This window comes from Pyrus communis, chromosome 13, assembly GCF_963583255.1.
Source record: "Pyrus communis chromosome 13, drPyrComm1.1, whole genome shotgun sequence".
NCBI lineage: Eukaryota > Viridiplantae > Streptophyta > Magnoliopsida > Rosales > Rosaceae > Pyrus > Pyrus communis.
Window position 1 is genome coordinate 8,169,169 of NC_084815.1, and position 27,597 is coordinate 8,196,765.

Genomic DNA, 27,597 nt, shown 5'->3' on the forward strand with positions numbered 1-27,597 from the left:
AAGCGATTAATCTATTGTTGTTATTCACTAAATCACTAGTCCTTATTACTCAGTTTAGATAGATTGTCGACTGAGTTTCTTGTGCGTGATTCAATTGTAGGTTTTTGTAGTTACATGCGATTACCCATGTTCTTTTCTTTTCTTTTCTTTTGTTTTTTTTCTTTTGGTCAAACGATAGATTTTTGTTCAATTAAATGTTAAATTAGCTACCAACGGGTTTCGAACTAATGTCGTCATGCAAATGATCAACTCATTTTTCATTACTATAGTAAATAGCCACTTGCTTACCCTTGTTAATGTTAATGTTGGTAACGGTGAATCCAATTATTAGGGTTTTCAACCAGCAATAGACGCTCCTCGAATAGAACCCTGCACCCCCAACTCCGACGACTTCTCGGCTCCCCTTCTTCCAAACCCTAACCCTAGCAAAGGTTAAGAGCATTTCACTTTAAATCATTACATCTCAGAGTTATAAATTTCCCTTCCCAATATCGTTTGTATTTTCTTCACCTGTCCTCCACCTCTTAACGGGTAAAAACTTGAAAACAAAAAACCAGAGTCTAGACTTTGGAAACAATTTCATCGTTTAAGTGAACATGACCAAGAAAGACATGGATTCATAATTGTAAACCACTTCCGAATAAATGCAACAGGAACGGGACTGAAGGTAAATTCATTTCATTGATTACTAGAAAGCAAGGAACGGGACTGAAGTAATGCACTGTCATCGACTACAAACTCTGAACTAGATAGCAATATCAACAGCAGAAGCAGCTTTATTATCAACACCAGAAGCAGCTTTGTTATCAACAGCAGAAGCAGCTTTATCAAGACTAGAACTATACGAACAAGCTGGAATTAACAATTTCTCCCATAATCACTCGCTATACAACTGCCCTAGCGGAAAGAATGTCATCATCAGGTTCTTAAAGACTCCAGGAAATGACGTTTTTCTATTTGTAGCCCTTTGCCCGCAGTGGTGCCAAGGCCCTCCAAAATCCCACTAATTAGCAGAGTTTCCTGTATAACAATCTATACAAGGTAGGTCGGAAACTTTTCGGTTTTTTATATTGGCTTCATACCAGTGTGCCAGTATTGCTCTACGCGGACTGCAAAGTCACCGCACCTGCAGCTGTTTGCTCATAATCTGCACATGCCTCTGGAGTGTCTTCTTCACTAGGTGGAACCAGCTGCCAAAAGAGTGGTAAATATTTGTCCCACTCCTTCAGGATAGCTGCGCCCTTGCCGCTTCCAGTTTTTTCCTTGAACCAAAACATCAATGAAATTAGGAAAACGTCTGTTGATTGTTGGAATTGGGACATGAACGTTACATAGAATTACGGATACAGATGGAATAGCGGAAAAGTAGGAATTTCAATAGTCCAAACGATAACAAAGCCTGCATCTTTAGATGCATTAGTTTTTATTCATCGCACTTACAACATGGGCTTTGATAAGGCTTTTCAGCTGCATCTGCCCCACAGGAGCATTCACTCTTTGGATTTTGACTATCTCCCTATTTACCTGTTCACAGTTTTACAATAACTTGATGAAGCTAAAGTATGTAAATACATGTAAAGATGGTAAAAGTCTGAACAGTAGGAACAAGTAAGAAGGTAGAGGACAGCCGACCAAACTGAAAAGAAAAGGGCATCATTACAAACCTTGGGGATGAAAGTATCGTCCTCATCAAGGATGTATGCCAAACCTCCAGTCATTCCAGCAGCAACATTTCTACCGACCCTGCACAATTCAAATAGAAGTAGCTTGGCGTTAACTCTGTATAGTGCCTATCTTTATGTAACAATAAAAAGCTATGTAAGAGATACTACTCACTTTCCAAGTACCACCACACAACCGCCAGTCATATATTCAAGACAGTGGTCTCCAGTTCCTTCAACCACTGCTTGCGCAAGTGAGTTTCTGACAGCAAATCGTTCCCCAGCTTTCCCTCTAATGAAGATTTGACCCCCAGTGGCTCCATACAAGCAGGTATTCCCTACAATTGTTGCGTCCTCCGGGCAAAACCCAGTATTCTCAACTGGAGTCACAACCAATTCTCCGCCGGAAATACTCTTGAAGAAATAATTACCAATATCGGATTCTCATGAGTAAAACTAATTGAAGTATTCAGTAATTGCTCAAATTTAGACCAGAGAAAATAGTTTGCCAGTAGTAGGAATGAAATTATCCAAGTTCAATAGAACTAAATTTTATGATTTACTTAGTTCTATACATAATAAAACCCAAAAGAAAAAACGTGGTTCCTAGGACAAAATGCAGGTTTTGAACAAGATTTGCTTTCAGTGACAACTTTTCTTTAGTTTCACGGGCCAAGTCTATATAATGATAACCAACCGCTAAGCTAACAAATTATATTTAACATGGAAAATCCTCTACTTGACTGATTAATAGCAATGAAAAATATTCAACTAACCAACATAAATGAAGTTTACTTAAAACTTTGAGATCTTGCATTGAGAGAAATTTACCTTCCCGACATAATCATTTGCCTCTCCAACAAGTCGAATGTTCATCCCAGGAGTCAAGAAGCACCCAAATGACTGCCCAGCACTCCCTTGAAAACTGAATACAATGAAGTACACTAGTTAGCTTTGATCTAAAAACAGATGGGCCGTGCAGACCCCCGAGTCCAGACAGTATCTATATAAGTTATGACAATGGCACATCTTACGTTATGTTTAGCTGCCCAGCAAAACCAGTGTCACCATATTTTTTGGCAACCACACCTGCTATACGTCCACAAACTGCGCGGTCAACATTGTATATCTTTATGGTCTTGTGGACCACCTTTTCATTCTCAATTGCATCTGATATCTGTACACACACAAATCGTATTTCCTCAAATTTTGTGACGGGAAAAATTTTCACGTAAAATGGCAGAAGAAAGAAATCCTTTTCATATTCTGAGAGTACAGCCTTTAACACAACAAATGGTCCCAGATAGGCTGCCCTGGAGAAAGTTCTAATGATTTTTCATTGGAAGTTAGTAGAGTCATTTATCACAGTGTGTTACCTCAGCTGCGGGAGTTTTAAAGGACCCACTTCAAGAATAACTTGTTTCTCTTGATTGAAAGCACAAATTAATTCTATAAGCACTCTAATTCATTTTTCTTGAATTTCAGATTACGCATGTGGTGGATTACTAGATAATACCATCTGCGTAATTACTAATTAACTACAAGAAAGGATGGCATAGAAACATTGAAAGAACTAATGCATATTTGAATAAGTTCAAACAAATGATCGGTTGCTAACTAACATAAAAGCACAAAATATCTGCTCTTGTTCCCTCATTGTGATGTACTAAAATCTAATGTTTAACAACTCATCTTTTAGTATCACTTTAATACCAAATTCCATCCTACAAAAACTGTAGGGCCTGCAGAAACAATTTCGCTACAGCATAAATTACATGTTTGAATAAGTCCATTGTAGTCTTCTTTTACAATCCTGCTTTTCATGGAATGATCAATTCTAGCTTCTAAAGCAAGTCATTTTGCCTGTAACCTATAGTGAATACACGCAGCTCCTACTAAAATATCATTAACAATGTCATCCAAAACAAACATACAATGAACTACTGAAACTGGAAAAACTCTGGTTTTTTTTTTTTTTTGGTAAACTGGAAAAACTGGTTTGTTCTTAGAAATTCTACTAAAAAGGAAGTACGCAGTCAGCATCAACATATGTCATCAGATATATCTGGTGACAAAATATTGGCTGATAGCATATTGGCAGACACTTCGGAACATATTTCAACCTTGCCACCGAAATGTCGACAAGAAACAGTTTCATGGGAAAACTGAAGGTTTGTATCTCAATTTCCTTGAAATGTCTGATATTACCACCAAAATTTTCGGTGGAACATCTTGGTTCCTGCTCAGCTGCTGCAGAAAATATGCAACAGTTTCCAACATACAAAATCATGATGCAGCATATGAAACATTTTTCACCATACAAACTTGTTATCTATAAAAAGCACCAACCGGTGCAATTGTTTTAAAGAACACAAGTGAATAGGCAGCTTTTTACAGCTACAAGAATTTTGAACATTTAGTGCAAAATATACCCAATTTTTAATGGGTTAATTACACTAAGATCCCGAGGTTTATCGAGTTTTCACAAAACCCCCACGTTTGAGACATTACACTAACACCCCCTCAGGTTTTAAATTCGTTTCATATAACCCCATGAGTCAAAATTTTGTTTATAAATTTACCAATTTGCCCTTATTGACTACTTGAAACTAATAAAGAAAAACTTTATAATTATATATAAAAAAAAAAGATACAAAACATTAAACATTTATAATTTACAAGAAGATGACCATGTGGACAAAAAAAAATTAAATATTACTTTGCAAACAACGAACCAGGAAATGATGGAATGATGATTTGAACAGGGTGTGAAAGAACAAAGAAAAAGGTATAAGCAGACGCTTGGTAAAAAAAAAAAAGATGGCATGTAGTTTCAAAAGGAATTGATTCCTCAGAGGGGGTAGGAGAAATATTTTATTCAAAAAAATAAAAAAAATAAAAACACTGTTCATCTTCTTCTTCCCCTCGCACCCGAGCAACCACCCCCATCTTCTCCTTCTTCCTCCATCACCACCACCAATTCAAACTTTGAACAAACCAAAAATCAATCTCTGTAACAAAATAATAATTTGGTACCAAAATCAGGTTGGTGTGGAAATGGCGGTGGCGGTGGCGGTGGCGGTGGAAGATGGTGGGGATTTTGGGGACTTGGGGACTTGTGTTTTGGTGGTGGTGGTGCTGGGAATGCAATTTTCAGGAAGCGGGCTGGGGTTCTGCCATGGCTTCCAGATTTCATCTCCACCACTACTGGCCCCTTATGTTGCTGGATCAGGTATACATTTGCGGATTGTGGGGGTGAAAGGTAGCTAGGTGGCTGTGATGGGTGGGTGATGGAGGTGGTTCCAATGGGAAGAAGATGAGAATGTTAGCTAGGGTAGGAGAAAAGTGGTTGCCAAAAGTTTAAATGGATGGTGATGATGGAGAAAGGAGGAGGAGATGGAATGGAGGTGGGATGTGGGAGGGGAAGAAGAAATGAACAGCTTCTTTATTATTAAATAAAATATATTTTTCAAAGTAATAATTAAATTTTTTTCCCTTAATTTCTTTTTCCCTATATTTTACTTTGATATCAGTTTTTTGCATGTTTATAAATATTTTCTTATTCAATAAAATTTTTAGGTTTTTTTAATTATAAGGGTAAATTAGTAAATATATGGAGATTTTTTACTCAAGGGGTTATATGAAAGAGAATTAAAACCTAAAGGGGTGTTAGTGTAATGTCTCAAACATGAGGGGTTTTGTGAAAACTCGATAAACCTCAGGTGGTGTTAAGTGTAATTAACACCAAAGAAGTGAACATGTTATTCAAGTGAAATGAGGGCTCTTCAAATTCTAAAATTGGTCGTTATAAAGGATGGATTATATGCAAGTAAAATGTATACCTACAAAAAGAAGACATTAACACCAGCCTCAACATTATATTTAACAGTATAACCATAACTAAAAGCAGTGGACTGGACATAAATGAAATACCAGATGCCCTGTGATCATAACTATGTCCAAATAGACCTTCCCTTTTCCTTCACTTACTTTTAACATGGAACATCTAGTACTTCAAACATTCAGATAATACCTATGTTAAATTCCCACCCACCTATCTGAATGCCCATAAAGCCGTTGGTTTAGAGAAACTAAGGAGAGTTATCAGAAAGTAAATACCATGTTCATTTAGCTAAACAAGCAAGCATCAGTCCAACTGTCACCTCAAAAAAAAAAAAGTGTTACCTCTTGATCTGCTAGTAAAACATCATCCAGAACAGGTCCATTAGTGTGAACATCTTGGTTCCTGATTGTGGTACTGCTCCATTTTGGTAACCCGACATTCTGGAATAAAAAAGAAAATACCATAAGAAAAAAAAGAAATTATGCCAAGAATATGACATGCGGACAGGAAAAAAATATATTATTCAACCACATACTGAGAGAAGATAACTGAGATCAAGATGCTGAGTTTTCACTAGCGATATATCTCGTGGCCTCAGTAAATTTGTCTGCCCAATTATATCGTCTAACTTCTCATATCCCAACTGTGCTAACATACCTCTTACCTGAGAAAACAATAATTAAGAAAAAGAATAAAACTACAGACAAGAAACTTAAGCACTAAACCTGTTAATACATGAATTATAAAATTTAAAAGAGGCAAATTTACCTCCTCAGCAACATAGAGAAAAAAATTGACAAGATCACCAGGGACTCCAGGAAATCGAGCACGCAGTTCTTCTCTCTGTAAATCAATTGAAAAAAAAGGAATGAAACAATGCAACCTCATTTTCCATATGACAAAACAATAGCAAAATGGAAAATGCTAAACATACTTCCCAGACAGTTTTTGAATTTTAGTTTTTCATAACATGGCTACCGAGGTTGCTTGCCATGTTTATCGCTCATACCCACCCCATGCTTGTATCACGTGTAGCACAAACCAAATGGCAAACAACATGGTGTGCCAAGCCATGGAGTAAAACAAGTGTACCATTACTGGTAACAAATTAGAAGAAAATCAGTCACTGTGATACCTGACTGGCTACACCAACTGGACAATTATTTGTATGGCAAATGCGGGCCATAACACACCCTGTAGCAATCATTGCAACAGAACCAAATCCATATTCATCAGCACCCATTGCTGCAGCCATTAAGACATCGACTCCACTTTTAAAGCCACCATCAACTCTTAAAATAACTCGTTCTCTAAGTCCATTTGAAATAAGTGTCTGTCAAAATTTTACAAAAAAAAGAAAAGCAATTAAAGCATATTCAAAGGACATCCAATAAAAGAAGTCACCCTTTTGGATCTTTCATTGAATCACCTGGTGTGTTTCTGTAAGTCCCAGTTCCCAGGGACCACCAGCATGCTTGATGGAACTTATAGGACTGGCTCCAGTTCCACCATCATGACCTGATATCTGCACAGTAAAAAAGGAGGTTTGTCTCAGAAAAAGTGAGATCAGAAGAATAGAAAATTCAATTATATAACAATGCTTTAAAAGGCGAAGGCAAAGCCACGGCGTTTCATGGATAGCCTTGAGGCATAAGGCGATAGCCTCAACGGTACCTAAAATTATTATAATACTTGATATATATAATATGATACTTTGTAAAACAATCAAGCAAGCATGCCAAACAATCAAATATTTGACTATTATTATTATTTCTCCAGTTCACATCATAAAGTCATAATAAACTAACAGAACTAAGTTAAAAACATAAAATTAGCATGAATTTTATAAAAATCCTGCCCAAAACGACATCGTTTTGGGTTTGGGCTGTGTTTAAAAAAAATAGATAAACAAATAAAACTCCCAGGTCGCCAACATGCCTGAGGTGATAGCCTAGGCGCTTGAGGCAATCGCCGAGGCGTTTAGGCTAGTCTGTAGCTCACTCCAACTGGGCAGAGGCGTTTTCTTCATAGCCCCGCCCCATAAACCGGCTAGGCGAGTCTTAAAACTAGTTTTTTTAAAACACTGTTACATAATCAAATAGTTACTTGCACCATGTGCATATTCAACCTTCCTTACACAAGGACTGACTCTAGGATCAAACTGTAATTGCAACTGTTGCTTGTCACTCAAAGCTCAAACTTGTTACACTAGTGGTATAAATACAACCATTTCATAAACACCTACTCCTGCATCGATTACATGAAAACTTAGGAAAGAAAGTGATCAATAATGGCTTAAAGTATTATCTACGAAGAAGAAAACAGAATATAGAATAGGAAAGAGCCCTCTTCACATTAATCCTTTCCCCGAACCCATACGTGTTTCTGTAGGTCTTACTGTAACAGGTTTGTCTGGAAACATGCGTACCCATATTTTTCCACTACGGTGTGCATGGGTAAAAATATAAAATCTTCTATGGCTTGACAAGGCCAGTAAAAATACGGGGAATTACAATCTACCCTCCTTAAAAGAAATTCCGCCCTCGAAATTTACTAAACCTTCTGTTCAACTTATCTAATTGGATCCAGTCTCCCAAGGGTGTCTAGTCCCTGGAACAGTGTCCCAATGTTTCCGAGTTATTTGTACTTAAATTTATAACATCGACAGCTACATAAAAAGCACAGAGAAGCTAGCCATCAAAATTATCATCCTGCTCAGTACACAAACATACTCATTCAGTGCCAATTCCGGATTTACGATAAGTACCTGAATGACATCAGCATTACCCTTTGCAACACCAGAAGCTACAGTGCCAATTCCAGCTTCTGCCACAAGCTTTACTGACACCTTAGCATTAGGGTTCACCTATTCATTTAATGGATATTGGTATCTTGTATCAGCAATCTTGTGATATCTCAGTAAGAAATTAAGCACACCTAATTTGCATCAAGTATAACCTGATGAAGATCATAGATCAATTGGGCAAGATCCTCTATGGAATAAATGTCATGGTGTGGAGGTGGAGATATAAGTGGAACCCCTGGTTTAGAATTTCTCAACCTCGCAATATATGCACTGACTTTTTTACCAGGCAATTGGCCACCTTCACCGGGCTTCGCACCTTGTGCAATTTTAATTTCCAGCTGATCAGCGTTGACCAAGAAGGTTGGAGTGACACCAAAACGTCCTGAAGCAACCTGAATATATCAAAGCTTTCTGTGATTTATTGCTTATTGGAAATGCATAATCAACTACCATTTCAATAAACATTTATATAGAGGACACTGAAATATATTCCTATATATTTAAACAAGGTAGTAGAAGCCGTTTGCAGCTAGTGCCATAATGGATGTTTAAAATTATGCATTAGGGAGTCCATATTAAAGGAAATAAAATGTTCAATGTAATGACCTGCTTGATAGCACTTGTAGCAGTATCTCCATTTTGAAGACCTTTGAGATGTGGAAGGGTGGGAGAGTATCCATCAACGACATCTGTAAGTGGTTTCCAACGAATAGGATCCTGATAGATGGTCACACAATTTAGATTTTAAAATTAGAATCGTCACTGAAACAATGAACCAATGACTAAAATAATACATTAAACGAAAACTGTCCATGGAAAGTGTAACAAAGGTGGACGGTTTACCTCACCACCTTCTCCAGAATTGGACTTTCCACCTATTCTATTCATTGCAACGGCAATAGCCTCGTGAGTTTCTCTTGAAATAGCTCCAAGTGACATCCCACCAGTGCAGAACCGTTGAACAATGGATACAGCAGGTTCAACTTTTCCAACAGGAATTGGAGTACGATCACTTTTGAACTCAACAAGATCACGAAGAACCTAAAGGTTGAATTAACAAGGTAAAAGTCAATATCAAATGAATTTTCTATTTTCAGTTCAAACCTCTACAATGAATAAGTGAAAATGCACAAAAACAAATAAATGACTTGGGCACTCACATTTACAGGTCGGTTAGCTAAATGCTGTTGATAAACTGAAAAAGCACTTTCATTTTTTTGGCGGACAGCTTTGTGGAGCAATTTTGACATCTCTGGGTTGTTTCCATGATACTCCCCTTATAATAAAGAAATAAACATTGATAAGCTTAAGAACACAATTATTGCATCAAGCTATTACAGCAAGTGTTAAAGTGCTTTTAAAATATAGGAACACATACTTATACTATTGGCTAAGTTTGAAATAAGTTGCCTTTACACCTTTTTCTTAAAGATGAAAATTTATGTTTAAAAAAATTGAGTAAACTACACAATGTTTCAAACTCAGCCAACATTTTACACAATTAAAGCCAGAATATAGATTCTCCACTTCCACCTGGAGTTCTTGTTACCCAAATTTTTCACTTCTTTTATTAATAGTCTAGACACTAGTGAAGTAAGGTCACCAGTCACTGTCAAAACGTCTCCTTTGATAATAACAGTTACCTCCTGGCCTGAATTGTATAAATCCAAAATTTTCAAGTCTTTTAGCTGTATCCTCAGAGAAAGCCTTCACCCAGAAGGACAAAGTCTCCCTTGCAAGCTGTTCAAGAAAACAAAAATAATCATAAATAAATAAGTGGATATGTAGTTCAGAAGAGCATGATACTTTAAACACAGTATAGTTTCAACAGTCCCCTAGCAGCCTAAGATTGGTTGCCCACTCAGATTCAACTATCGTGTTCTTTATCTCTTCCATGTGGAGCAGGTTTAGGGTTTAGGATTCAATTATTGTGTGATCTTTATCTTCCCATTAAACTATATAGTAGGAAGCTATATTCCTACCACTGTCTGTAAAATCCTTTGGAAGGCAAGAAAGTGTATCTTAATAAGTAAAACTTATATACGTAACCCCTAACTTCTGATAGCACTTTTAAAGGGTCTCCTTGTTCTCAAGTTGAAGGAAAAATGATTTGTCTTAGAAATATAGCTGTAAATGCAACCTGTGTACATAAAGATAGTAACTGAGGTTTAAGATTATATTTATGCAACATTATTGTTCTTTCTACTTTTCTTGTTGCATTAATTCTCAATTACCAGAAGTATAAACATGCGGACAAGTCAGTACAGTGTGATCTGAAAAAACAAATATATATATATATATATACCATAAAAAGTGAAATAAATTATATATAGAATATAGATATAAATATTCATATGCATGATGGTAGCAATGTCCAATCTGCAACCATTTTCAAGTTTTCCATGACTCTTACCTCATCAAAAGTTAATCCACCAATACAAGATATACTTCCACAAAATGCAAGATCAACAACCTCCTTCCCCAATCCATAGATCTCAAATATCTGTGCACCACAATAACTATATCCGAGAAAAAGGTAAAATAGATTTGTCAATTAACGAGATAAAACGAGGAATGAGATAAGTTAACTAAAGATAAAATACTTAGAGAGTGAAAGTTAAATCAGAATTCATACCATAGAAAGAAAGATACAAACATAGAAAAAAAAATAATAACAATAAACCAGTACCTTGAAAGCAACGAAATGCCCATTTTGGAAAGAATTTTAAGAAGACCAGCTTTAACAGCCTGAAACAGTAAGAAACAATCCGTTTCTCAGAATAGCATCCTCAACGTGTGCAATGGAAAAGAGGTATACCTTGTCCATCATTATAAATGTATTGATAAACGCAAATTCCAGGAACAAAAATCAATCATGCCTCATTTAACTAATTACATTTTCAACCGGGTGCTCCAGAAATACAACACTTAAGTGCTCTAGATCAGTTGTTGGATAATGCTTAGCATGTATAAAAGTCACCCCAAGAAAAAACATGTAAGAGAAAAATAAGCTACTTCCAAGACTTAACCAAGTATGGGTTGCAAAATTTATTACCTAATTATCCATTAAAAGGGAATCAAATTGCCAAAAGTAAACAAATCAAACTATACAAAGAATGCTTTCACTAGAATAAAAAAGATACCCACAAACTATACTTCTTATAAAGCTACTGTATTGTACTGACCTTGCAGAAATTCTTTTGAGCCTGTTCAATTGTTACAGTAGGCATCTTCCCATTACGCATTAAATTTACAGTTTTAGCACTCAGACGCCATTGCCGACACGTCTCTAATGCCAAGTATGGACAAATAGCACTGGAAAGACCATTCAAAATTGTTAAGAACTTTGAAATAGATAAAAGGTTAAGAAGCAAGACTATACATTTAGTCAAATTCATCCAATGAACACAACAAATGAATATGGAGATCCTTAAACTGCAGACACTACCTCCTCATGTAATGTTCATAATATAGAAGAGTCGTTAACATGGTTGATCAAAACATTCCCATATTTGTAAATGATCTGCTTTAATTTTAAGGTCAAACTTCTCTTAAAAGGAAATATGTAATGTAAAGATGATTACTATGGTAAACTACCAGGGTGGTGAACCAAAGGTGAAGCAAATGTTTCTGTATTAGAGACATAACTAAAGTACATACACCTATAACTATATTTAAAATTACTATTATATATATTTTTATTGACAAAAGGCAGGAAAAAAGAAAGATGCAAAAGGACCAGATAATTCTTTCAGAAAGAATTCTCATGAAGGAGAAATGACCTTGCACCATATCCAATCAGGCAGGCAAACTGGTGAGTGCTAAAACACTGAGCAGTGTCTACTATGATAGAAGCTGACATTCGCAAGCCATTTTGAATAAGATGCTGATGAACAGCACCAACAGCAAGAAGGATGGGAATTGCAGGTCTAGTTGCCTCCTGAAGAAAAAGTAGAAAAGGCATGAGTGAATTGTTAACAATCTATCATCAACAGAGAACAAGTCCAATCTGATTACAAAAAGGAAAAAAAGTCGTAAATCTTTTAACGTTGATTACCAGGTTTTAGACGATAGATTAATTCATACTACTTGGTTACATTCAAGGCAAAACTTCCCAAATTATAGTAAGGTCAGTTTAAGAAAAAAGCTTCAAGTGAAATCATGACTCAACTTATTCCCATTGTATAGGGCAACGTCACATCAAGCTCAAAACTGGTGGAACAAAGAAAAACAAATTTTGCACGAATGCAGAAATAAGCTAAATTGATTCCTTACCAGCTCATCAGCCCGATCAGAAAGCACAAGCAGTTGGCAACCATTTTGAACAGCTTCATCAGCAGCTTCACAAAGCCTATATAGAGTCTTTTCCAAGGAACCATCAACCCCTTTATGGATATCAAAAAATGTAGGTAAAACTTGGGGTTTCAACTTCGCATCCTTTAGCAACAAATCAAGTTCTCCTTCATTCAGCACAGGACTAGACAAGATAACCTGATCCAGAACATAAAACAAATTTTAATTCACAAGAAATCTCCATTTCAACAACATTATAGTTGCCATAACATATAACTGAGGCAAAGTGATACATGCTAACAAACCTGCGATGCATTTTCAGGTCCAACCTCCAAAATATTTTGTCGCTTTCCGATGTTGATTTCAAGAGACATAACTAAACCTTCTCGAAGAGGATCAATGGCTGGATTTGTAACCTGCAAGGAAGGAAATGAAAAAAGAAAGAAATATGAAATTAACATTAGAAAAAAAAAAAAAAAAAAAAAAAAACTATTCTTGCAAAATAAAAAAATAACTATAACATCAAATACATAATTATTCATTATCCTCGATAAATTTACAGAAAGAACATACAGACCATAACATTATGAATCATTTGTATGACGTGGTTGAGAAATGATCCCTTTACATCTTTCAGGACTTTTACAGTTTGAACTAATGAAGTTCCTCAAGCAATAGATGACAATATGACTAAAGGACCATCTTCAGTTCGACTAGGGTAAACCATTGCTTGAAACTGTAAGTGACAGACCTGTGCAAACCGTTGCTTGAAATAGTCATAAAGCATATGAGGCCTCTGAGATAATATTGCCAATGGAATATCGTCACCCATACAAAATGTTGGCTCCTTCCCTTGTGAAGCCATAGTCTCAATAACCATTTGTACATCCTCACTGGAGTAGCCAAATGCCCTGCAACAGAAGTGTCGAATGTTTAAGTCCCATTCATGAAAGTAATTATGTACTAATGATATTCAAAGTAAAACCTTGCCCACCGAAAATACTGGAGACGTCAATGAAATAGACCCAATAAAATCAAAAGTAATCAGTGAACAAATGGACACCAATAAGATGCTTCACAAAGAATCATTTAATCCATTCCGCTGCCATAAACCCAATACCATCACTCGGTTCCTATTCTCTACTGCTCATAAAAACTAAACCTAAACATTTATTCTGAATTTAACAGAATAATCAAAATTCGATGTCTACATTTTGTGCACCCTTCAGTATTAGTACTTTTTAAAAGGAAATACCTACAGCTAAGTAATTGCTCTACATCTTACAATGCAAAAAGATGACAAAACAGCTCCAAACCTTGACAAAAGGTCTACTTCTTGGAAAGAAGAAAGAAACCTACTTCTTGGAAAGAAGAAAGAAACCAAAGGAACAATATATTTACTGCTACATTCATTTGTTCTTGACTATTTCACAAGCAGAACACACCACCTCCACCCCCCCCCCTCTCTTCCCACCCTGGTACCATGCAAGCATATGCTTGTAAAATAATAGAAATGTCCGCAGCGGAAGAGATAATATCTAACAGTATTGGAGAATGAGAATACATTGGTATGCTACAACCACAGTACATGATATCCCATAGAACAAGAATAAAACTATAAATTATATATACTACATATCAGTTACAGTTATCAGAAAAAAAGCGTGCACATGATAGAAATTAAGTATGAACATCAATCATGTACACTATGGCAGCATAAAATCATGGCAACAATACCAATGAGATTTCTACCATATCTGAATAGCCGGTGAAACAGAAGACTCACTGTTGCCGTCTTAGTATTGTATCATTTTCTGCAACTGTGGCTGAAAGGAAGTTCACAGCCTTCAACGATCGCATGTTTTCCTGTAGCCACTTTCCATATGGATTTGACAAAGCTACACGCTTTTTAACTTCTGTGTTCTCATAAACCTGCAATTTGAAGTGCTTAAGATTTAACATAAGCTCTAAAACAACTTAAGCATAGATAATGAGTGCCACAGCTGAAAAATAAAAGAAGATTAGAATTTGATAAATGTGAAACAGGAGTCATGCACTCCTAAGGTCCTCATTTTGAGGACCTATGAGAATCAAATGGATATTAGCCACAGGATTATAATAGTTTATATCCAAAGGCTTAAATTATTTGACACCTTAATGAAGCAAAATAAGAAAATGAGTTTTCTAATGGTTCATGGATTTTAAGTTGGTATTGCTTTATTAAGTGTCAAATACTTTAAGCCATTAGATCTAAACTAATATAATCTTGTGGCTAATACGCATTTGGTCCTCACAAGTCCTCTAAATGAGAACCATAGGAGAGCAGGACTCTGCGAAACAGATGCATCATACACTTTTGTGTTCTCATGACAAAAAATACGAAATGCTTAGGCCAAACACGAAAATAAAGAAACACATTGTACACAAGCCAGTCCTAATTTCATTTTCTTACTATTTGAAAGAAAGAATTGGAGTAGTTAAACCGATAAGTTGCAACTGCACATTTAACTGGGATCCCATAATGCATAATGGAAGCCATGACGCATAAGCTTTTTGGGAATAGAAATATAATAATAACAATTCCTAAAATTGTATAATAAAGACATAACTGAATAGGGCATTACTCGTCCTGTGCATCATTTATTCTGTAGAATAGCATTCTTTGAAGAATTTGCATACTTTTTAGACAATAATGATTATATCTAGGTCAATTCCTTTATTTGCTGTAGTTCAATTGGGATATGAAAACAAAAATTCATCACAGTTACTTCCAAAATCCATCTAATTGCAGCACCAAGGAAAGACAAAACCAAATGTTGTACAAACTTGACCTATCACTAAATCCACATTACTACCATTTTAGAACTAAATGTTCATCACAGTTAAATACAAAACAGAAATCCTGTAGGAAAAACAAAGCAACAGAATCGAAAAGGAAAAAAAAGAACTTAGTGCTGCACAAAGTACAAACCTGCCCACTTATTAAATCAGCAGCTATCATCATTCCAGGACCTAGACGACCTTTCATTGTAATTTTAGAATCATCCACAGGTACAACACCAACCTGAACAAGATAATAACAGCTTCAGATGTTTATCACATCACATCAAACATATTGTTCATGCAGCCTTGGAACAAAAAGTATGTATTATTGTGCAACTATGGAGAATGAAGGACACAACTAGGTCTCTAGTCAAATGTTTTTTAAGTGAAGTAAATAATTTAATAATGCACCACTAAATAGTTCCCACCAACAACAGTTATTACACTGAAAAAAGGACAGTTAAGCACCAAGCAAATAAAAGAAAAACATTAGCCAAAAAGAACACTCTATTAAAAGAGATACCGGCTTCCCAATCCATGTTTACACTGAAGAAAGAACAGCCTTTGAATCCAGAAGTGAATGATGCCCAAAGAAATCCACCGCCTCCATATCTTTTTACTCTTAAAAAATGAAACTATTTCTTGAAGACCAAGCCACCAAAAATTTTCCTTCCCCCAACACTAAAATTCAACCCATGTCCAGAAGCACAAAACCTTTCAAAAAAATGAAGAATGACAAGGGCATGCTACCACCCAACTCATATAGCCGCCTAAAATAATCTTAAACCACTGGACAATAAAGGAAAATCTGATTCATACTCTTAGCTGCTCCATTGCACATAGGGACAACCATTAAGGAGAAACAAAAACTGAAGGCTCTAACAAACATTCACTCCCCCATGAGCAAACACCAAACTCTTAGGTACTGAAACTGGACTCATTTTTCATCTACTCCCTAAGCGTTACTGCTCTAAACAGAATTAATAGCATCCTTTTTTTCCCGGTTAATTGGTTAGTATTTCTACACACTACTAATACTTCCTGGAGACTTTGAATTCAAACATTAACTACTATAAGTGAGTGACTCTTAGACTATCATTAGCAACTAGACAAAATTAACTTAGGCTATCTTTGTACTGTTCTTTTTAATGAGTAGTTATGTTTTGATTCCAAATAAAGGAATAAAGGTTTATCAATTATCCCAATCATTCTCAAAACCCAATTTAATCTCAATCACCAGCATAAAGCCAGTGGCACGAGCCAAAGTTGTCCAAGCACACTGTCAAACATCAAGAATTTCAAGCAACAAAGGAAACAGCGCGCACCTCAGATGCAACATATACAACATTATCAGATGTCCTCCAATACCTAGCCGGGCGAAGACCATTCCGGTCAAGACAGGCCCCAACTGTTTTTCCATCACTGTACCACATGAGTTAGAATAGCAACAATCAGAAAGAAAAACTGTTCATTAAAAGAAATAAAATTGCAATGCAAATGTGATTCAACATTAACAGTAAGATATTCTTCAGTCTTTCACAGTTCTTTTAACAAAGTGCATAGTGAAACGTTTATAAACACAAAGCAATATGGTCAGCAAATATCATTGATCCAGAGACTTGCATTTGTCACATAACTATACTACTGTACAAAGAAAGTTTTTCATCAAATCAGATTCTACAAAGCAATAGGAAAACAAAGAAAAGAACTACTTTCACCCCTCATTTATGGTAGTTTACTACCCAAGGATGAAAGTATTGGTGTCCATGGAAAACTGATCCAGATTCGCATAAATATTAATAATCCAGATTTATGTAATTATCAATGAAAACGTCTGTAAAAGTAATGAAAACAGCGAAAGTTTTCATATAAGCATGGAAAACATGAACAATAGTTTGAGATATACCAGACCAATCAACAATGAAAGAGTTAAACATGTAAAAATCATATAACAGTATCATCAATTATGTCATTATAAGGCTATAAGCATATGAGATCTTGCTGCTGCCCATGTCATAATTCAGGAATTAGCTGCAGAGTTAACTGCTTCATTCGAACAAAGCTGTTAAAGGAATTTGAACATAAAAAATGAATAAATAAAAAGTACCACTGGAATTTCAGTAAACCCTAGGAAAATGAGGTAGAAAGCCTCAATCTCTCCACCGAGACAGAAATTTCAACAAAATGGTGGAAGGATGTCAACTCTAGTTTCAAAGTTTGGTGATCTCAAAAAATAAAAAATAAATAACCCATAAATTGTCCCATATTTTCATTCTGGTAAGAATAGAATATACTTCTCAAACAAAAACTAAGACTAAAGAACCATGTGATCTCCTAGCCAATTTCTGATACCCTAAATCTCTCATCATTCACATCAATATGAAATTGATCATTGGCCACTAGTTGCAATCTAGAGGTATGTAAAAAGAATTCTTGTACGATGAAGGAAAAGAAACACCACACTAGCTAACATGGATAGTGTTAAATTATTCTTATGCCACACAATGAAATAGCTTTTAATTAAACAATACAAAATGAGACAATGCTCCAATTTATCCATGCATTCTTTAACGTCAAATTTTCATATGCTTTTAGTTATGTAGAGCCTAACAAGGCATCTACCTGTTCTTTAATATGGTGTACACTGACTTTGGAAACTTTACCTGAATAACAGTAAAGCAGGTCCATCCCAAGCCTCCATCTGACCCTTGTAATAGTCATAAAAATCAATCACCTAAAAACAAAAACAAATTAAGTATAAATATAGCATAACCAGAAGGCAGGATAACTTCAGGATCCTACCGGTTTGGTTTGGGATGCAATTTGTTTAGCTGTTTTATTTTAGAAAGAAACTAAATTATTGCAATAAACAATAAAACAACAAAGGAAAAGTAGTCAAGCAGACCACTGAAGGAAAACGGAAAAGCAGAAGAGAAACAAACCCCTCCTAAAAACCGAAAAATGGATAGTTATAACGGATTAGAGTACCTAAACCTCATGTGGAATCTAAGGTTTAGTTCCACTATGGTTTCACTGAAAAGGTCAAACAAATGAACATGAAGATGATCAAATGTAACATAAAAATTAGCCACGAACCATAAGTAAGAAAAGAAAGAAAAACAGCAATGCAACATGCATTTTTATTCCCTTTAAACCAAATGGCGAACACCAACTTAGATTACCTCAGGATATTTTATCGACAAAGTTGGGTGATTTTTGTATCCCTCTGGGACAAGAATCATTAGAGCCTCCTCAGCACTGCGGCCACTTCTTAATAAGAACTAAGCACACGCATGAAAGAAAGAATGAAAGGCAATAAGTCAACTAGATAGAAAAAATAATTATTTAGAAATAAAATAAATGCAGACAAGTCTAATTGGTCAAAAGATGATGTATGTTTCAAACAACACAAACACAAAAGAAGATGAGCAATTGAGCCTGAATCAGCTGAGGAACCAAGCTATAGAATATAATAATGAGGAGCAGACAGATTACCATAAATTTATATGGATAGTTCAAAAGTGAAATCAGGTTTTTATTTTACAAAAATAATACCATAAATAAATAGAACCAACACACATCCACAAACTGTTTTACTTGCTAGTAAATTTCAGAAGACATTTTTCGTACTATAGATTCCTTGATTATCTGGCAACCTGTAAGGTCAAGATTTTTAATAGCCTAAATACAAGAAATCCATTGAGACAGTAAAGTTTACGGTATTATTAAAAAACAATCAATAGTCCATTATTAAAAACCAAAAGAAAGGGAAGGATCAGTCTGAGTTGGAAGCTTATGTCGTGTACTCAATGAACTAAACATGATCATCAAAACTCACCAGCAAAAGCAAAAAGGATTCAGGCACGGCAACCCTTTAATAATGTAGGAACAACTAGAAACTAATTACATGTTTAGGTGTTAGATAAAAAAATGAAGAAAATATAATTGGGCTATGGGATTCTGCACCCAGACATCATACTCATAACACAAAAAAGATTCTCTGAACTCAACACATTACCTAGGTTTTATCCTTAAAAGAAGTGGGGCCAAGCAATAAGCCACCAAAAAGCTATAATTCAACCATGATTGGTTCTACTTCATTTCTTAAGACATGCTCGGCAATATAATAGAAATATTGAACCCACTTATAGAAAGAGAACAAATAAAAAGGAAAAAATGGCCCATGTTACAAAATCCATTCCGAGATAGGTTAGTTTTATTTCTCATTGATTTATTTCCAGTAAGTCATCAAAAGAGAAAGCTGTAATTAGAAATAAGAGCTAGATATGTCAATTCCATACTTCAGCTGCACTGTCAAGATTGGCAGAGTCAGATGCCTTCGGATTGCCAAATGGGCGAATTTCATTTTCACGACCATTCCATACAGGTGATTTCAATGAGGCTTCACGAGATTGCATCCAGTTCAAGTTTCCCTGAACATAAACGAGGTGTCAACTTAAAAGAAAAGTATACTTATATAACCAATTTAGAAATTATTATCTAGAAATCTTATGATGTTAAAGAAATGAAAACCTGTATGGTATTAATCTCTCCATTGTGACCAAGTAACCTCATTGGTTGTGCAAGGGGCCACCTGGGAGTGGTATTTGTGCTATACCTCCGATGATAGATGGCAAAAGGGGATTTATACAGGTCACTTTGGAGGTCAGAATAAAATAAACCAAGAACTTCTGACCGGAGCATTCCCTTGTAAACTATTGTTTGATTGGACAAAGAACAGAAATAAAGCTCATTTCCCCAACTTTCTGAGCTTGCTGCTCTCTCGATCAACTTTCGGCATATGTACAGTTCCCTTTCAATGTCCTCAACATTTTCCTCTTTAACAACTTTAACAAATACCTGTTGTATGCTTGGCATTGTTTCTTTTGCATAGTAACCAACTAAAGAAGCATTCACGGGAACAGGTCTCCATCCAAGCACTTCAAGACCCTCTTGTCTAAAAATATTCACAACAACTACGAAGAAAATAGAATGTACAGTCAAACAACAGATAATCTGAACAAACTGAATTTATCTCAGAAATTATGGCAAAACGTAAATAACAGAAACTGATAGATAAATAGACAGATTATAAAAGATACAGGTAGGAAAGCTAGGCCTCGATAAAGATAAGTAGGTATGCTTCAAATTAAGTTAGTAGCACCATTGTAAGTAATAAGAACTCACTCATATAAACTTGTATTTCTTTCTTCTTTTTTGAGAAGAAACAATAAAAATTTATCAAAACAACAGAAGGAATTACAAGTGGATAAGAAATCCACCAACTAGCTTAAGACATTTCAAGTAGGACTACTTTAGAAAGCTGAACCAAACTCATTTTATGGTTGAGAACGCATCCATCACTATATAAGAAAGAGAATAATCCCTGAACTCATTCGAAGCTGAAGCCCAGTGAGCTGCCCAGTATCTTACTCTAGTAGTCAACAAAGCATATTTATAAGCATCGGTACGAATATATTTTAAGAAACGATGAGGACCTATTTCTTATCTCCATTGCTAAAGTTTTCCTACATTTTATTCCTAAATCTATATTGGTCAGTTGCTCAAAGAAATTACAATGGAAAAACAAAAAAAAAAATAAAAAAAAAAAGAAGAAGAGTTTCATATCTAATCAAATCAATTTTTTTGAAAATTCAGGCATGTGGAAATAAAACCTCAAAGGGCCTATGGAAATCATGAGTCGTATGACAGAACCTAGAGAATGCATCTGTACTCTATAAGCCTGAAACATTTCATCAAGCAAACTTTTGATAGACATGTGACCCAACAATTGCACCTTATAGAACCTAGAGAATACATCTGTACTTTATAAGCCTGAAAAGTTTCATCAACTATCAACCATGTTTTTGATAGACGTAGTATTTGTTAAACGATCAGTACAGTGTCTTCTTTTCTTTCTCCTCTTCTAGAAGATCAGTACATCATCTTCTTTTCCTACTCCTCTTGCTCGAAGATCAGTACAAAAGTTTGTTTCAGTTCTTCTGCAACATTTAAAGCAATGTAGAAGGATCCCAGATCACCCATCATGCTTATTCAATGTGAGGGTAGAAACCAGATACAAAATCCTGACCACATGCTGGATTAGCTAGCTTTGAAGCTAATAGACTATCCAAACTCGCTAAACCAGTGTATGGTTTGCAAAAGGCTGACAATAATAATGTGGAGCACTGGTAATTGAATTTAAGAGGATGGTGTAGTAGTACCCACCAAATGTACAAATCTTTACCTGGATCACACAAACCTAAATACTTAATATATGATTCAAAGCAGGGTTAATCCCCATAGTGGAGCACTTTGTGTAAAACGGAGTAAGAACATGATGTTAATGTCTTCTAGCATTGCAATTTCACAAGGCAACATTAAGCCCAGTTGTTAGTTATGTTCAGAGTGGTGTGGGTTTGTCCTTGCCAGTAGAAAGATTCATGAATTTAAACCAACAAAAAGGCAGACTCATTGCATCGTACCTAAATCATAGATAATACCTAAATCATCGTGATACCAAAAGAAAAATTATCTTGATTGGGGCGGGAGCTTGACTTGCTTAAAAATAACTCATGCAGAACCTAACCACAATTCAAGAATGATACACATTCTTGTATCAGTGAAAACAAAAAGAAATTATTGCAACCCACTTAATTCAAGGATTACAAGAAATAACCTTTTTTGGCTTCTTTCATAAGGTTGTCATCTCGTGGTAGGAAAACCATTCCAACACCGGTGTGCAACTTGTCAAAGGAAGCAATTCCTTGCTTGTTAGCCCAATTGTCAAATAGATCCCAGGGGATTGAACTCATCAATCCCGAACCATCACCAGAGTCATTATCTGCTCCACAGCCCCCACGATGTTCCATGCAGCCAAGGGCTGTTAGAGCATCTTCAACAATGCCATGGGATGCTTTGTTTTCTAAATTGGCAATAAATCCAACTCCACAAGCTCCTCTTTCTGATATTATATCTTGCAAGTCTGCAACCTGTTGAACATGGAAGTTAGATTTCCTAGAAATAAGGGCTTCCAATAACTTACTCAGAATGCATAATAAAGAACTATCACACCTAAAAAAACATATGTGAAAACGAACAGAAGCTCCAAGTTTCTGACAACTTTCATGAAAGACAATAAACTGTCATGAGATCAGTCTCTCTTTCTTACTCAGTCCTCATGACAATAGAAAAGGACATTATCCTGCACCACCAATGACATAATTGAGGCCACAGGGGTCATGCCTCCCCCCTTCCTCCCAACCCAAGATTTCACAGCACCCTTGACACCATAACTATGGGATAATTGTATTTCACACAAATGCTACTCTTACAAAACTTACAGTACATAAATGAGGATGCATATAACCTTGTGACAACTTAATTTCTGGCATTATATATTAAAAGTGTGAGGTGTGGGCGATGTGTCCAAGGGATAGCCTGGCCTAGCGTGAGGCGTGAGGCGAAGCCTCACGGGACCTAAATAATCACCCTGAGCGCACACATATGTTATAAATATATATACACACATATATATACATATATTATATTTTATATATACTAGCATATGAGCACACACAAAGTGTGTGAGAAAATTTTTTATTTTTGTTTTTGAAATAGAACAAGAGAGGAAAGAGTGATAGAGAATGTGGGAGTGGGAAGTTTTTTTTTTTTTTTTCTTTTTTAATTAGAGATATGTTAGGATTACATGTAGGTGAGGCTTTGAAAAAAAAACAGTAAAATTTGCTTGTGTGATTACATTTCTGCCCCATATTTCTTATTCATATTCTGTTTTGATTAGAGGGTTAAACTGGTAATTTCATAGGGTTTTGGTTGACAATGAGTGTTTTATTAATTAGTAGATATATATATAAATAGAGGATGAAAAGCACAATGAGCACACAGCACACACATCATTATATAAAAAATAAAAATCAGAAGAAAAAAAAAAGGCAAAGAGACGATAGTGCAAGGAAGAGGTATGAGGCAATTAAAACCCTACCCAAAATTTGGGTTTGGGAGTTCAAAAACAAAAAAAAAAAAAAAAAAAAAAAACCCCTGAGGCGCACCTTCCACCCACTCCCTCAAAACAGAGGCGGCAACCCTCATGGCCAGCCTCACAGGGCACCTAGGCGCGCCTTGAGGCGAGCCTTTTAAAACATTGTAATATCCTGTGAACTTCATATATGGATTACTTTCGGAATAAATATTTCGTACAACAATTGTACAGCTTCAATTAAACAAATATTTTCCCATGCATTTGAATGTACACAGAAACTAAATAACCACCCACTTGTGTATTAAAAACCCTACTATTGGAGTATCAAATATCAATGCTCACTTTTGTATCTTTCAACCAAAAAGCACACAGGTAACCACATTTATGTTTCATAGAAGTACAAAAAATATTATCACGAATTAATCAAATTAAAACACCAAAACTAGCAATGAAGGTATCACCTGAATAAAATCCAAAACTCTTTTACAATCCTTATCAACTATATTAAGTAAAGAAGCTACCCGTAATGTAAAAGGCAACCTAAAAACATAAATGAAAAGAATTTCTAGCCACCCCAAAGAATTAGTAAGAACAAAAGTCTCGCTTTATTATCAAAAAGTTAGTAGATCCTCCCTTTCAAAGAATCCTCTGCCGCCTAACCTCCCAAGTGATGTAACAATGGACCAAGCGTGCTCCCCAAATCTGACATCCGAAAGAACACTCAAAAACCAAAATTCAAATATGGCATCACCCAAGTCATGTCGAAGAAAGAGGATGATGCATGCACAGTTCCAAGTCCCCAAGGCACTATATAAGCAAATGATTAACTGATTCGCCCTCTTTCTTACTAATCAGTAATCATTTGAGTTTCCCAATAAACACCACTTTCTGAGATGTATTCATGTGTCATATTTTAGCCATATGATCATGATATAACCTATAAAAGAGCCCAATAGTTCTCTTTACATCAAATTTGCATCCTTCCCACTTTTATTTTATTTTTATTTTTATGAAAAAGAGAAGACGAAATTTAATTGCACAATTAATAAAAGTATATGAACAGACAAGATGTCCAAACTCCACAGAGGAAAATAAAACCTCGAAACTCAACAACTCTACATCTTTTTGAAACGCCCTGAAATTAACTAACAGCAGCTTTCCAGCTAAGCCAGATAGAAAAAGAAAAATCACTAAATTGACCACATAATCTCCACATCTATATTCTAACCTTTCTTGGTAGCCAAGACGAGTAACCTAATTGGTGTGAGTCAGTGAGAGACCTCTTGTAAGAAGAAGCTCCGATTTCAAGGGCCACTTCCTTGAATGTAGTTGATAAGCAAGCAAAAAAAATTTAATGATCACATTTCTTATGTCACATACAACACTATAAGGAAGTCAACAAAATCTATTCATCCAAAACTCCTTTAAAAGTTGGTCTCCTCTCCAAAACAATCCCCATAACTTCCAAATTGGAATAAACAAGTGTATTATTAAGACACACATATAAAATACTTTTCAAATTGGCATCACCACACCGCACAGCTTGCCCAAAAAGTAGAAGCCTTCCAATACCTATAATGAATTGAAAAACATTCCAGAATACACAAACATTCATTTTATTGTTCTATCCTTTTCGTATACCATTCCATAACTTTCTACCATGTCACTCTATGAGATTTCTCTTACACCATGCACCATAATCATCTCCACACTTGTTATCCACCACTTTTTGTAAAGGCTATCATGTTGTGTGACATATCTCTATAAAACAAAAGAAGCCTTACTAGAATTATTGCTGATTGAAGATCCTTGTTTGATATTCCAATGGATTAGACTCAATGCTGAAACTTTAAGGACAATGAGGTTTATCCTTTATTTTGGATTAAATATTATCTCATGCTAACTTCTGATGTTATGGCACAAAGGCAGAAACACAATCTCGATGACTAAATTGTTATAATTTTTTTATCAATGAAGATCTGTTCAACAATGAGAGCAAAAATACCACTAGACTAAGAGCTAGTTGGTGATTGAACTGTTATTAATTGATCAATAGCTAACAGACATGATGATGAAACTAACAGCTATTATAGTGAGACATATGCACTTGTTATTTGTTTATAGCATATAAATCAATAGTTATCTCTCACTTTAAGTTTCAATAACTGTGTTTACGGTTTACCCATGTTGGGGCATTCGTGATGATTAAAGTGATGGCAATTCTAATAATCAGCACTTGGAGACACAGAGAGAGTGGCGTATTTTATATGACATGGGGCTCTGTGTGGTGCAGCTGAAGACTGAAGTGCTATATTCATAATCTTCTCGGCATGCATGCAGTAGAGGCAGATATATTTGCAGAGTCTACAGAATGACTACACTCATAAATGTAAATCGTGGCCAGACTGAAACTTTCGTCTCTTCGAGTAGTATGGTTGATGTACTTGACGAAAATAAGCTCTAATAATCAAAACTACTGCCTTTACTCATGAGCAAAACCATTTGATAATCATATTCAACTAGAAGACACGAGTTAAATAACCCGGTGCTTGGGTAACATCGAGAGCATTTTCTTTCTCACTAAAACACTAGCTTAATTCTCCGCAAAATCAAAGACTTGTGACCTGTAAGTTTGTAACTGAAATCACACATTCCGCTTTTCGGGAAAGTCAGAAAAAACATGGACGCTTGAAAGCAATGAAAAATGGATACTATACTTCCATGAATGAAGCCAAACAAACACTACCTAGAAGGACCTTGAAGAACAACCTGATTGATAGATATTATATCAGATACAACAAGCTCACGAATACCAAACAGCATACTACTGACAACTAAAACAGACACACAAAACCCGTTTACAATATTCCCCGCAACCAAACAAACACTTCCTCCTCATCCTCCTCTCAATAAAAGTGAGTGTGAAAGCAAAGCAAGCATACCTTAGGTTTTAAATCAGGAGTCATCCGAGTTGATTGATCCGAGGCAGCGGAGTCGCTGCTGCGTCCGACGTCAAGAACGGCGTTGACCGAGTGGCAGTTCCTGGAGACGAAATGAGGGAAGGTGCGATGGTCGGAGGCGGCTCCGAATTTCCTACGAGTCCGCTTCGATTTACCGCACAAGCCGGCGAAATCGACGACGAAGAGTCCGTTCCGGGGCGGCTGGGTGGCGGGGGAGCGGCCATTGCTGGAGCAGTGAAGAAGCTGAGCAATCGGCGTCACCGACTGCAGAGCCATTGTTGGAAGCAGGCGCAGAGAGAGAAAGCGATGAGAGAAAGAGAGGAGTGGGAGGGTGAGTTTTAGAGAGAGACAGTGTGATGAGAGAGAAGGAGGAGTTTGTGGAGAGTGAGAAGTGTGGTGGTGAAGTGGATGAGGAGGGGATGGGATAAATGGGCGGGGCTCGAAGCGAAACCAACCACCCGCGTCTCACTTCACCTCACCTAGCTCGCCCTCTCTGGTTTGATTGACTAGTTCCGTCGTTTTCCTTCTTTCGATGGGATCTGCTGTGTGCCGCTCCATGACTTGTACGGTGTTCCCTCGGCTCATTTGAGTTTTTGACTTTTCAGTGTTCCCAAATCCCACTTTTGGTTGTGGGACAACTGGGAGGGGCGCCTCTGACTTCTAAAGGACATATTTTCCGCTAATTTTTATAAAATAGTAGGGATTTACGATTTAGTAGTATTTTTTTTATGAGTAATTGAAAAGTTGTAGGTTCAATTCTCACTCCAAATAAGATTTTGAACCACATTATTACTAATTCATTGTAAGACTTCGTCCACCTTTCCACTTTCTTAGTGCAGATAATATTGTTTGATATGAATATTTTAGGTTACGAGATTGAAACAAATTATCAAGAGGCATGACTAGGATAAGAAGTTGTAATGAACTTCCATTTCTACCAATTATCCTATTCATCATTATTTCATACTCACTGATATCCCTCTTTATTTCGGATTTAGATCCTCGCCGGATCCCTTCCCTGGGGATCCTACAGATCAAATCGTGTGGCCACAATTTTTTCCTTTTTTATATTTTTCATGCAAAACGAGTCTATTTTACTTTTAAAAATATATAAAGCCTTTAATTGTGACCGCACGATTTTTTATCAACAGTCCACGTGTGTTGATCCCTAGGATCCCTAAGGAGGGGATCCGGCGAGAATCCAAATCCCT

General features: G+C 36.1%; 1 protein-coding gene across 1 annotated transcript; it reads right to left on the bottom strand.

Moving 5' to 3' along the window:
* Positions 1-662: 662 nt before the first annotated feature.
* LOC137713033 (ferredoxin-dependent glutamate synthase 1, chloroplastic/mitochondrial) lies at positions 663-26,854 on the bottom strand. The gene is made up of 33 exons (XM_068452264.1): positions 26,369-26,854; positions 22,107-22,419; positions 19,961-20,403; positions 19,729-19,860; positions 18,610-18,708; positions 18,091-18,161; positions 16,753-16,849; positions 15,576-15,668; positions 14,391-14,536; positions 13,356-13,515; positions 12,910-13,020; positions 12,587-12,802; positions 12,094-12,251; positions 11,497-11,626; positions 11,001-11,059; positions 10,725-10,830; positions 9,955-10,051; positions 9,472-9,587; positions 9,155-9,352; positions 8,918-9,028; positions 8,464-8,703; positions 8,273-8,371; positions 6,935-7,030; positions 6,641-6,838; positions 6,274-6,348; positions 6,041-6,169; positions 5,847-5,945; positions 2,696-2,838; positions 2,493-2,586; positions 1,837-2,075; positions 1,665-1,743; positions 1,441-1,524; positions 663-1,262 (listed from the first exon to the last, which is right to left on the bottom strand). The coding sequence occupies exons 1-33, from the start codon at positions 26,660-26,662 to the stop codon at positions 1,101-1,103; spliced, it is 4,887 nt and encodes a 1,628-aa protein (XP_068308365.1). The 5' UTR covers positions 26,663-26,854; the 3' UTR covers positions 663-1,100.
* Positions 26,855-27,597: the final 743 nt, after the last annotated feature.